The sequence below is a fragment of the Balaenoptera acutorostrata genome, chromosome 12 (genome assembly GCF_949987535.1).
Source record: "Balaenoptera acutorostrata chromosome 12, mBalAcu1.1, whole genome shotgun sequence".
NCBI classification, from domain to species: domain Eukaryota; kingdom Metazoa; phylum Chordata; class Mammalia; order Artiodactyla; family Balaenopteridae; genus Balaenoptera; species Balaenoptera acutorostrata.
The window spans coordinates 71,095,675-71,107,509 of record NC_080075.1 but is presented as its reverse complement, the minus strand read 5'-3'; the positions used below and the strand labels follow the sequence as shown (position 1 = coordinate 71,107,509).

Sequence of the window (11,835 nt, the reverse complement as noted above, 5' to 3'; positions counted from 1 at the left end):
CGAACTCCTTATCCCCTCTCATGTGTTATTTTTCTCCTTAGCATTTACCACCCTTGCTCATGCTACAACTTTTTGCTCATTACTTGTCCTGTCCCCTCACTGGATTGAGGGATGGGTTTTGACTGTTTTGTTCATCATGTCATCCCTAACACCTGGAATAACACTTGGCACCTACTACATGCTCGGGAAACATTTGTTAAATGAACAGAGGCAGTGGAGGCTGTTGATGGTTTAAAGCAGAGGTGTTGTCTCGCCAGCTTCAGCCAGGTGGGCTTGAGAGACCAGGCCGTGGGATGCGTAAATTTTGCTGGGTAGGGGAGGACAAAGGACAAGAAAGGTTTGAGTCATGGTAGCCCAACTTTACCCCAAAATAGTGACATGAAGAAGATAGAAGGATATTGGGTGTCAGGGGTAGAAAAGGGGGCAGGAAAGACACAGTGGGGTCACCTAACTGCCTATCTATTGTCCCTGGGGCTGGTTTTGAATTTCTGTTGTGATGTGATGATAATTTAGGGAACACAGTAATGTGTGGTCTAACACAAGAGAGGATGAACTGGATCTCACCCAGGTGTGCACAGCATTGGTTTCCGGTGCCAAGCATTTTTATTTCAGAGTTTTAATTTTGGACCTGCCTATTTAGACTATGTGATAATATTATTTAAGCCACGTTGACTGAGGCTAGAGACCTAATGTGTTAGGAATCATTCTTAGTTAAGAAATAGATCTAGTAATTTTAACTGTTCACTGGATATTTGTTATCTAAATGATTGACTCAGAGACATAATATGTATCACCACATGGTAAGCAAGTAGGAGAATTTATTTTTTATTTTTCTTCATGCCCTTTGCTTCACTACACTTATTTGTAATACAAACACGGTAGTTAATACAAAACTCACATCACATATATTTTTAGTAATTGTTTAGTAATATCCCTTGGTACATAGGCCCTTATTTACAAACAATGTCACATAAGCTGCTTGAATATACAACAGACATTCTTAGTGGAGCTTGTGTGTGGGCTGAACAAGTTAAGTAGGTCGTGTTAAGATTTTCTTATCAGCAGAGTATGATGCCTTTGCATAGGCAAAAAGAATTTTTTCTAGCAAAATTTTTGCCAACGCTCCTTTGTACAGAAGGGAAAAAGAAGTTTATGGGGAGGAATTAGGGTAGATGGGCACATGTTACTGACAACAATATATTTTCATTATGCGTGGTAGAGATGAAACTTCTTTTCTGCTTGTAGCCTTTTCCCTTGACGAGAAAGGCACCAAGCGGTGTGGGAACCTTTTTCCTCTTGTCCCTTTAGAATATCTTATAACAAATAGAATTTTCACGATAAAGCAGCAGCAGGTCTCATCATTTTTCAGTTCAAGTAGGGAAGTGTGGTCGTGGTGCTGCAGAGGGGCAGTAAGTTCTGAGTTATGTTAGTAAAGATACTCTAGGTGTTTAAATTGAGACTATTAGCTTAAAACATAACCTGTCCCTAGTGATCACTGCTGTCATTTGACAAATGATCATAAATATGGTTTTAATTTCAGGTCTAAAATCCTAAATGAACCCAGATGTCAAGTTTGTTGCTCCTGTAGATAACGCAGGTCCTTACACTCAGGCACACCTTGTATGCCTCTTTGTCCTCGGAGGAACTGGTCTTAGGATTGGATATTTAGTCGGAGTTGTTTGAATTGGATAAATGAAATTAAATAGGGAGTATCAGGAAGCTACTTGTGCTGAACTAAGTTTGAATTTTAAGCATTCCTAAAGTTTAGGAAGTTTAAATATCCAGATGCTGTGTTCTCCTTGACCTGTGTTGATCTCATAGAGGTTAAGTTCTTTCAACTCCAGCCTGATAGAGGTGTTACTCAAAGTACCCTTACCTTCTTGAAGACTGGACTAACTATTTTTCACATAACAAATCAAATTAGACTGACATGGAAATGAATCATGTTAAAATTACATGCACAGCTTCAAGCCATTCTTTTTATTCTTTCTCTAATATGACTTCCAAGATTCAGCTTAAATCTCAGTCAACAGTGTTGATGACATTAGCTGTCCCTGACAGTTCTTGTTATGAAGAATAGGTGTTACTATGCAATATCTTTGGGAAAAGTATCCTAAAATGGATTTTAAAATGAATTTTAATCGTCATAAAAGTCCCAATTGATGGCAGGGGAAAGTGGATTTTGTATTATACACAATAGAGAAGAGGATTAAAGTGAAAATTTTCAGTCTCCTTTATTGAACCTGCCAGTAAAAATGGATTTCTGGTAAGAATTCCAGTAGATTATATGTGTCAGTTAAAAATGTTGTGATTTTTCTCAAGCGATCTTTTCTCTTTCTTGAAGGGACTAGGGCTTAGGGAAGTAAGAAATAGCATGAGATTTCTTGAGGTCTCACTTCACACTCCTTGGTGTGTGACAGAGGAAAATTCAGTGTCATGTTCTGCTTTAGTTTCTTTTATAAAACATCACCGGCTGCTTACTGGTACATACATGAGGAAAAAGAATTTGTCCTTAATCTTACTTTACTTCTTACTGAGAACTGTGAAATACCACATACATATTATTTTGAAATAATGCAAAAATATTTAAATTGGTTTTTTTCCCCTCAACTATTAGATGCACTAAAATGTAGACAGTTGCCTGCAGTTGTCACAATCTTCTCCTTTGGTCTTTTGGTGGGGCATTTGAGTTGGCTATCTTTTGGGGATTCCCTACTACTAGATCCACTATAACACTATATAATTCGGAACAGGTTTCCAAAAATTGCCCTCCAGTGGCAGTGGGTGTCTCCACAAACCCGAAAAGAGGGATTCTCTCCAATCCAATGGTGACTGGGAGAGAAGACTCCTGTTATTAGCGAATTCCTCACCATAATGGTTCCATGATGCTTGTTCAGAGATGCCTGACTCCACAGACACGGCCTGGTCTTGAACGTGTGGCTTATCCTGGGCTTTGTTACTCTGGGAATGAGCACTGACAGCAAGTGCATCAGACCTGTCATCGAGTACTAGGTGTGGTAAAAGATAACCTTCAAGTGATAAGTTGCATGATTTTACTTTGCTAATGAGGTTGCCACTGTAGCAAATGTAATGAAAGAGAAGTAAGTGGTGCCGTGGTGAGCGGGAAGGTCATTAAACAGACATGACTCTCATAGTCCTGTGTCAGCTTTGCTTTCAGGAAACCACCCCAGATAGCAACCTCATTTTGCTATGTTAATGATTTTGTGATTTGTTAAAGAGATCTTTGAATAGAACAATAAACAGAGAACTGATGCTAAACTTCTTTCTGGTCTGCTTTTGTATAAAGATTAAATATAATTTGGCTCACTGGGATTGTGCACTGAATTAATTGGCTTTGGCTCTGAATGAATTAAGGGTCTCTCACACACACACGCACGTGCGCACGCACACACCAGTCATGTCCTACCAACTGTGGGCCAGATGTTGGGATTTACCTTACACAGAGGTGAAGTCTTACAGAATCATAGACTTCAGAATCAAAGGAAGGGGGCCTCTGAGACCAAACTGCTCATGTTTTTAAATGAGAAAGTGAGAGTTTAACTTGCTCGGGTCATGTAGGTAATTGCTGTCTAATACCTACGCCCTTAACTCCTGCTCAGTCTGCCTGCTGTTTCTCAAATAATTGACGAATGCTAAACCACGCAGAATGTTATAACCATCTGAGGTTTTAACAGTCTGATAGTCATCTCTACTGGCAAATAACCTCTCAAGATGTAAACGCTCTAGGGAGCGTTAATATACTAGTTGCTAAGGCTTAGTGAGTTCATTTAGTAAGACTGCCTTTCAGCTAACATCGGCTGAAAAACACCTACCCAACGAGCCTTTTAGTGATGGCGGGATAACTAATTGTGAGCAATTGCTTTCAAGGAGGCAGTAGGCCTTAGCAGATGAACGGAGTGGGGCAACCGCTGGAGCACGCGTCAAGTGGAAGGAGCTGAGGAGTGGACAGCGGACGGCGCTGCAGGCAGACCCGGTACCTGCAGTTCTCCTACCCTGGTGGTGCCGTCTTTACATGGAAGGGTTACACGCTTGTTTACGTTTACTGAACAGCCGAAGCGGGAAGAGTCATCGCTCTGGTGCTGTGGTTCGAGTCCGTGTTCCTCCCTGCCCCCGACTCCATGCCGTAGTCTTTTGTTGCACTGAGCTTTTCAAATGTTTCAAAGCTGTTAAGCTAGGGCTAAAAATAGCTTTGTACTTGAGTGGTGCATTAAAACTTAAACACACCTACTCAGGATACCAAATCAAAACAGAATCTTAATAGAAGCCTTACCAGTTGTTCTTGATAATTATCTTTTATTTTAGGGCATCTTGTGGAGGATTATGGGAATGCTGGTTTCTGTTTTGTATGTTCACACAACAGCATAGGGAACCATCTGCTGCAATGAAATTAGCAAAGTCAAGTTGTATGTTCTTTGGGGACCCATTTAAAAAGTCATTAGCTAAAGACAGATTGACAACACACTTCATACATTTTAGGAACTTTGTCATAGGAAGTCTGTTATTCAGAGTAGTCTAAATTCATAAGCATCATGTTTTAGGTCTACAAAGCTCATATGAATTTTAGTCCTACTATTACTGGAGAAAAATCTAGCAAAATAGCCTGATCCCTTAGAATTTCTTAGTGGTGTGCCCTGTGAATTTGGATGTAAAAGCCTCATCTTTTATGGACTAAAGTTAATCTGTGGTTACGTAATATCTTACAGCTGTAGAGTTTACCAAGCACTATATGGAGAGGCCAGAAAGTTTTAAAAAAGAATTCATCAAATGGGTTAAACAGCTTCCTTTGATGCTTATTTTTTAACACTAAGTGTGGTAGAGAGTCTTTACATTCTTCTTTTGCCCTGAAAGGACTTGGTTCTGGTAGGGTTCTTGCTACTGTCATTAAACAAGTGACAGGCAAAGCCAGCGTGGCACAGAAGGGGAGCCGGGAGGGCCAGACGGGAGTGGTGGGGAGGGCAGGTGAGTAGAGACACACGCTGACTGTTGAAATTCTCCCCACACCCAACCCAAATCACTTGGGAATTCAAGAGGTATGCGAGGGAGTGCTTGTGCTTTCACACAATTTATAATCTTCCTGAGGGACAGTGAGAAAGGGAAGTTATTATCCTCATTTTTGTACAATATATGGAGACACTGAGGTATAGACAGGTCTGATAACCCAGGGAGAGCCAGGACTCACATCCTAACGGGCTGGAGACTCTGGTCTTTCAACTACTAAGTATACCTCACTCTTTCTAAAACATAAAGTTCATTCCTGCTATGCTGATTTGCTGTAATTTTGAGGTGCCACTTATTGGCACTGGTCATTCCTCACAAATTGCTGATTTCCCAATGGAATGATTGTGAACTTCTGATGAGCTTCTTTATAGACGTGGAATAAGAATAATTATACTAGCTTATGACTTAATTAACATAACATCTACAGACTTTTACTTGTGCCTGTTCATGTTCTAGGTGGAACTTTGCATCATAATAAATATGTGAGTCCACAGCATCTGTACAAATTGCTGGAGCCATATGGCTGGAGCAATCTTGAGTGTACAACAGTCCAGGTTAATACGGTGCCAATACATGGGCTTGCAGCGAGTTAAATAAAACATCTTGAGGACGTCATATCTCAGTGTGGAGTTGTTTATTTTCCACGTATACAAGCTTTTAAGATTGGACTATCATTTACATGAACATTGATACCAATAAAGATGATTAGAGAGAATCGACAACTCAATCTCAGTGGTAGTAAGGCACAACCTGAAAATGTAATGGGTCTGTAGTTTTCAAGAAGAGAAAGGGATAAGATTTTTTCCTTGTTAATGAAAGAGTTGGCTATTTAACCACATAACATGCTCCCTGTTTCACTGGTTACTGGTGTTACAAATATAAAATGAAATTGTTCTTCTCAGTTTTGACAGCTTCTCTGTCATCCTTTTAGGAGAGTGTTTTTCAAAGTGTGATTTTTGGACCCCTTCAGGTGGTTTACAAATTAGACTAATGTTTATATAATTAGACTTTACTTTGCACCGGGCATGAGCTAAAACTTCATTGATACAGGTATTTAGAGATGAGTTCATTGATGTTTCATCTTCACGTGTGTCTGATGCAAATATCTTTGGCAGTTAAAGGAAAAGTGTCCAGGGTATCAGTGCTTCTAGAGATGTGCAGAACTACTGACTAGGGCAAGGCTCTGCCATAGGAGGAATCAACACTCACTGGTCTAGTGTTGGCTTAGAACAGAATGGCTTTCCCACATCCAGAGTGAGACTTTTGATGTAGGTGAAATTAAGAAGGTAGGAGAAAAGGTAGATGAACACTGTCCTTTCGCTTGGGAATGCTTAGTGCCTAACAAGCGATAAAAAATGCTTTCTTCCCAAAGTGATGTTTTGGCACAGCTACCACCAGAAAAGAAACTGGGTAAGAGAACGAAGGGGAGCAGAAAGAAAGAATGAGATGAAAACTTACTGATAAAGCATCACTGCATATGTACATGTGTAAAGGTTTAACAGATTCCCAACTCCTTTGCATGGAGATAAATTTCATCTGCGAAAACCAAGTTCAGAACTCCCATTGTAATATGTCACTGCCAACCTCAGCACTCCAAATGTTCCTTAGTTCCTTTACTCATTGCCACCCAGAGAAAAAATTCTGTTTTACCCTGTATTTGACAGGTATACAGATTATGCTATGTGTATTTCAGCAAATTTGTGTTTCCGTGTATGCTAGGATCACATGATAAAGAGCGAAAACTCAGGTGAAGCCCGAGGAAGGAAGGATAGATACTGCATTAGTACCTCTTCTTAGGACCGCCGGAGGGCCTGCTACTCCAATGATCCACCACTAGGAGTAGAAACTTCAACTTGGTAAGCTTCGTGATTGAAACTGTTGAAAGGTTTGACACTAATGCCCATGAATGGATATGTTTCTATGCTTCCATGTATCACTGCTGCTTAAATTTTTTCTTTTTAAATCATCGGAGTTTATTTTAGTGGAAAGTCTTAAAATAAGTAATTAATAATTTAAATCTTGAGTTTTCAACACAGTAGGAAACCTCACACTCAGTTGTTCACTTTTAGTAGGAGGGTTCTCTTAAGGCATGAGGTATATTAATTGGATGTTGGAATCTCTCGATCTGTACCCGTGTTTTGTCATCTCAAAGCACTTTTGAGTATTTGCATTTCATTTAGATGAGTGTATACACATTTTCTCTCTACTACCACAACTATTTACCACATTTTTACGATCGTCGATGAATCACCACAACTGAAAACATCCAAACGTCATCCACAGTGACGTTTCAGCGAGTTGTCTATGATTTTCCTTTTCCAAGTAAAGAATGTCTTTCCCCGCGCTGACTCACTGCAGAGAACTCCCTTATTTCTGTTCCCTCTGCCCTCAAGTGGTCCAGGCCCACATCAACAAGGTAAGGGAGCATCTATGACTCCAACTAGGAAACACATGAGCGCCAGTTCTGCGTGCGTGGAGGTGGAGCGCACAGGATTGGAAAGAAACAGGGGGAGGTGGACGCCAGCCGTGCGTCAAAACCCTGCGCAGCCCCATTCGGGCTTCGTGTTTATCCCTCGTCTTTATGAGATTTTCTCCTCTTGAAAGAATAGGATGAACCCGTGCTCAAAACCTCTTGAAGCAATTTGAAAATACAGCTTTTGATGTGGCACTTCGAAACAAGTTGGCACAGAATGAAAAGTGACATTTGGTCTGGGGCTTGCGGAGGGCCCGTTACCGGGCGCGCGCCGCCCTCGGTCTGGGGCTCGGGCTCAGGGCGCAGGCTGGCTCTTGGCCGCGGGGTCCACGTAGCGGCCCGGGCCCGGGGCGGCGGCCTCCGGGGGGAAGCCCTGCTGCTGGTAGCCGTAGTGGACGGTGCCGCACGGGAAGTGGCGCAGCCTGAACAGAGGCACGTCCCTCAGGCTGGCGGTCAGCGAGGATGGCTCGAGGAGCAGAGAGGTGCCCGGACGGCGGCCGGTGGCCGCGGGGGGCAGGATAGCACGGCCGCCCTCGCCGCCCGCGTTCCCCCTCTCGCGCTGCTCCTTCTTCGCCGGAGGATTGCTCTTTTTGGTGGGTTTCTCTGTAAACCAGGAGCCGTAAGTTGGGTTCCATAGGCTGGTGGGCTTGTTTCTGGACCCCTGGACTTGGTGCAGCTCCGAGGGCGGGTTACACTGAGAGAATGCCATGTTAACGTGTCCCCCCTTCACGGCCGGCGCCCTGGCGCCTCGGGCAGAGGCCTCTGCGGCCACGGGCTTCTTGCCGGCTTTGCCCGAGGAGGCGGAAGGCAGAGCCGTGCGGGCGGCTGGCTCGTGGCCCTCCTCCCGCTTGGCCTGGGGAGCGGAGACCAGCAGAGGAGGGATTCCCTCAGGGTCCTTGGGCCTCATGGGCACCTTCTCTTCCTCTTCCACGAGGGGCCCGTATTCTATGGGCAAAGCAGTGTTGATCACATCTGGGTCCTACAGGTGGGAGAAATGGACGGACGGAAACTTTGAACCACAGGCCAAACATGTTGGATCTGGAAGCTCCCTTAGCCGCGGATGTCAACCGAACTTATTTTACAGATGAAGAGACTATTCAGTGTTTATTGGGAATCTGTTAATTTATAAGCATGGGGGAATAAGAAACGGGAAATCATCCTCATCTTTGGAGAGCTTGGTGGATAAGTACTATTACAGAAGTGCCTGCAGGTGCTGGGAGAGGGTGCCGGGAAGTGGCCCACTGCCAGGGCAGGCGAGAGGGGTCAGGAAAGACCTTGCAGAGACCACCTTTGGGCAAATCTTAGAGATTAATGGATTTAAAAGATTGTAAGTTACTTTAAAGAAATGATTCCAGTTGAAATCCTTTCAACTAAAAAGTCTATGTGTTTGACTTCAAGTGTGTGTGTGTGTTTGTGTGTGTGTTGGGGGCAAGGGGAGGGTAGGAGAGGAAAGACACACTATGTGGGCTTAACAGGTTAACTTCTAGTTCTCTTCTTTCCATTTCCATCATGTTTGGATGGGCTACACTTGATTATAACATTTCTGGGTATTGTCATCGTATCATTACACGTGCCGATATCACAATGCAGTGGTTCTTTAACTAGTCTGTATCTGATGAAACCCAGGAAATACTGAAGTGCTAAGAGGAAAACCATTTACAAAATCAGCTCTGTGCTAGATCATTTTTATGGCAACAGACTAATATAGAAAAGCAGAAGGCAGTTGCCAGAGATTTGAGGAAAATTTGTGGTAGAAAGCTTAAAGTTGCAGAAACTTGATTCTGTAATATTTTATGCAAATTGGAAAAACCATTACTTCAGTTTAACAGAAAAACATATAGGTCCAGTATTCATCAGTAAAGAGTTTAAGAATAAAAAACAACTACCTTCTAATTCTCTCTGCTTTAGTCTTAATTCCTTCCCTATTAATCATTAATCTCTATAGTGAGGTATTCAAAATATGCTTGTACAGAGTTCCTTGCTTTTAAGAGGGCTCTTATGTACTTTGGAGAAGAAAATTACTCCAAAGTATATATACTTAAGTGGATGTATTCCATTAATATTACAACATAATAACCTAAAAGCCACTGAACATAAAGTTCTCTGAAAGAACCCCGAATAACTTGAAGTCTATGTAGATAGATGCCTTCCGAGCCCAAAGGACCCAAAAAGATGGAATCTAGAGGACAGGAAATGACTAGTGTGAAAATGTGTATGTCTATTGTCACAACTAAGATGAGAGGGAGTTTAGAGAGGTAGTGGTTTATTGTCTGACTTCTAAAATGTTCTCCAGAATTAGATATCCTGACAGAATGAGAGGCAAGAGAGGGAAAGAAAGCACATACAGCGGAGCAGAGGTAAGTGTTGGCCTGAAAGTGGTGCGGGCGGTGCAGGAGGAGGGGCCGCCCTGAAAGAGAGGAGGGCACGGCCCCACTGAGGACGGCGCAGATGCAGAGGCGAAGGAAACGGAGGGGGCGGGGTTTCTCTCTTGATGGCCTCCACTCTTGAGGAGGTAGGAGGCATAGTCATCTGCGGAAAATGGTATCCCATTTCTATCAAAAGAGGAAAAACTTAGTCCTTACTGACGGAAATGGGAGCGGGGTTTGCATAGGGACCAGCGGGAGGGCGGGGAAGCTGTGTGGCTTGCACAAGACCTCTCCAAGCCTCAACTCCTCTAAGTGGCAGCGACTAGTATTTGTCTACAAAACAGGCAAACTGAGATACTACTCATTTTACTTCATAGATAATTAACATTCGTCCTCATGATCGTAACTCATATTTCCTGGCTGGTGTAACTGTTATTTCACATTTTGGTATTTGCCATCTTCAAGACTTTTCCATATAAATGCTGGCCAAGGGGGGCGGAAATGTTTATACCTGGGTGCAGTATTCAATCCTCTCCAAAATTATGGCAAAGTTGGGCCTGTCTTCAGGCTGATGTTGCCAGCACTGGGTCATTATCCGGTATCTAAAATAAGAACAAGCACATTAATTAAAATCAAGAGAAACAGGATGAAAAATTCATTTTTTCCCCCAGCACTTTTCTAAATGGGACTGGAATGGCACTGTCTTCGAGGGTGGGGACTCATCTTGTCCCGTGTTGGCACGTGTTGCCAACTGCCAACTGCTGATGGGCAGAGTGTGAAGGTGTATATAACATAGGGCTCGTGAACATGGACATCCTGGTGTTTACGTTACATATGGCTCCTCTCGTTCCATTCCTGAATTAAAGTCACCTCTGGGACAGAATATTCTATTTCCCATCTGCCTTGTTTGTGGGAAGGAGGGATGTCAGACAGGACAGCAGAAAACGCAGGGAATAGAAACACTTAAAGGAGACTCAAGACCCATGGTGTAGGGCAGCAGGGGCGGAGTCTGGGACACAGATTCCTAGGAGGTGCTTGAGGCGTGTAAGCCTGGTGAGTCCACAGCCTCCATCCAGACGATGGATACCTTTTCAGGTGTGACATTATTGCTTTCAAGGGGCTGGAAGACTAACCCATTGAAGCCACAGACATATTCCTCTCTTGGGGCATATTAAATGAGGTCAGCCATCTGTTCCTTCATTTTAAAACAAAAAAGCATATGTGGCTGCAGATATTTTTTGAAAAGGAAAACTGTGCTTAGTAACTTGTAGAAATTCCTAAAAGAGTCGTACACAGGCCCGGGGCAGTTCTTAGGTGGGTCCATCCGTCCTCCACTGGTGACAAACTCCAGAACCTCCTGGTTGCTTTTGCTAGGGTACGGCATGTATCCAAGAGAGAAGATTTCCCACAGAAGCACTCCGAAGGACCTGCGCACAGGACGGGAGATGTGGATACGGGTACACACACAGACACAGGCACTGACACACACACGTGTACACATACACACTCAGACACACACATAAATACACAGACGCACATACATATCATATACACAGGGACATAAACACATACACATACACAGACACACATACATAGACACACACAGACATACACACATGTAAAATTTTAATTTTTTAAATTTCACATTTTTTCCACAATAAAGAACTCTTCATATGGAGAAAAAGAAAAGAATGAGAAAGTAGTCACATGTGAAGCTCCCTAAAAACATAACCAGCATGTTATTTTTTTGGTTCAAGTTTCTGTGCTTTGATTTTTTTTTATATAATTGCTGTGATTTTTTTGCAAATTCCATTATAGCATAAACATTTTGCATGCTAATGCCAACATTTTTATAAATAGAATTTGACGTGGCTGTAAAGTGTTCCACTGAGTAGTTGTGCCATAATTTGCCGTATCATTTCCAGACTGTTTTCAATTTTTCAAATATTTAAAAAATACTGTGCTGAACATCTTTAT

General features: G+C 42.6%; 2 protein-coding genes across 3 annotated transcripts in view; one reads left to right on the top strand and one right to left on the bottom strand.

Annotated features, from left to right (window-relative positions):
* Nucleotides 1–11,835, top strand: part of CLIP4 (CAP-Gly domain containing linker protein family member 4) — an 88,960-nt gene that overhangs the window by 64,813 nt on the left and 12,312 nt on the right. The window contains exon 18 of one of the 2 annotated variants that reach the window (XR_009009925.1): nucleotides 6,739–6,875. Coding sequence is in view for 1 of the 2 variants with exons in the window: in XM_057558266.1 (XP_057414249.1) it covers nucleotides 3,889–3,898 (10 nt within the window). In the remaining variant the exon portion in view is untranslated. Of the gene's footprint in view, nucleotides 1–3,888; nucleotides 5,640–6,738; nucleotides 6,876–11,835 lie in introns of those variants that run through there. The other variant, XM_057558266.1, reaches the window with a different exon arrangement.
* Nucleotides 7,788–11,835, bottom strand: part of ALK (ALK receptor tyrosine kinase) — a 726,132-nt gene continuing 722,084 nt past the window's right edge. Inside the window, exons 28-30 of the mRNA XM_057557895.1 lie at nucleotides 11,151–11,285; nucleotides 10,370–10,460; nucleotides 7,788–8,471 (exon numbers count right to left, since the gene is read on the bottom strand). Of these exons, the coding sequence (XP_057413878.1) occupies nucleotides 7,788–8,471; nucleotides 10,370–10,460; nucleotides 11,151–11,285 (910 nt within the window). The remainder of the gene's footprint in view (nucleotides 8,472–10,369; nucleotides 10,461–11,150; nucleotides 11,286–11,835) is intronic.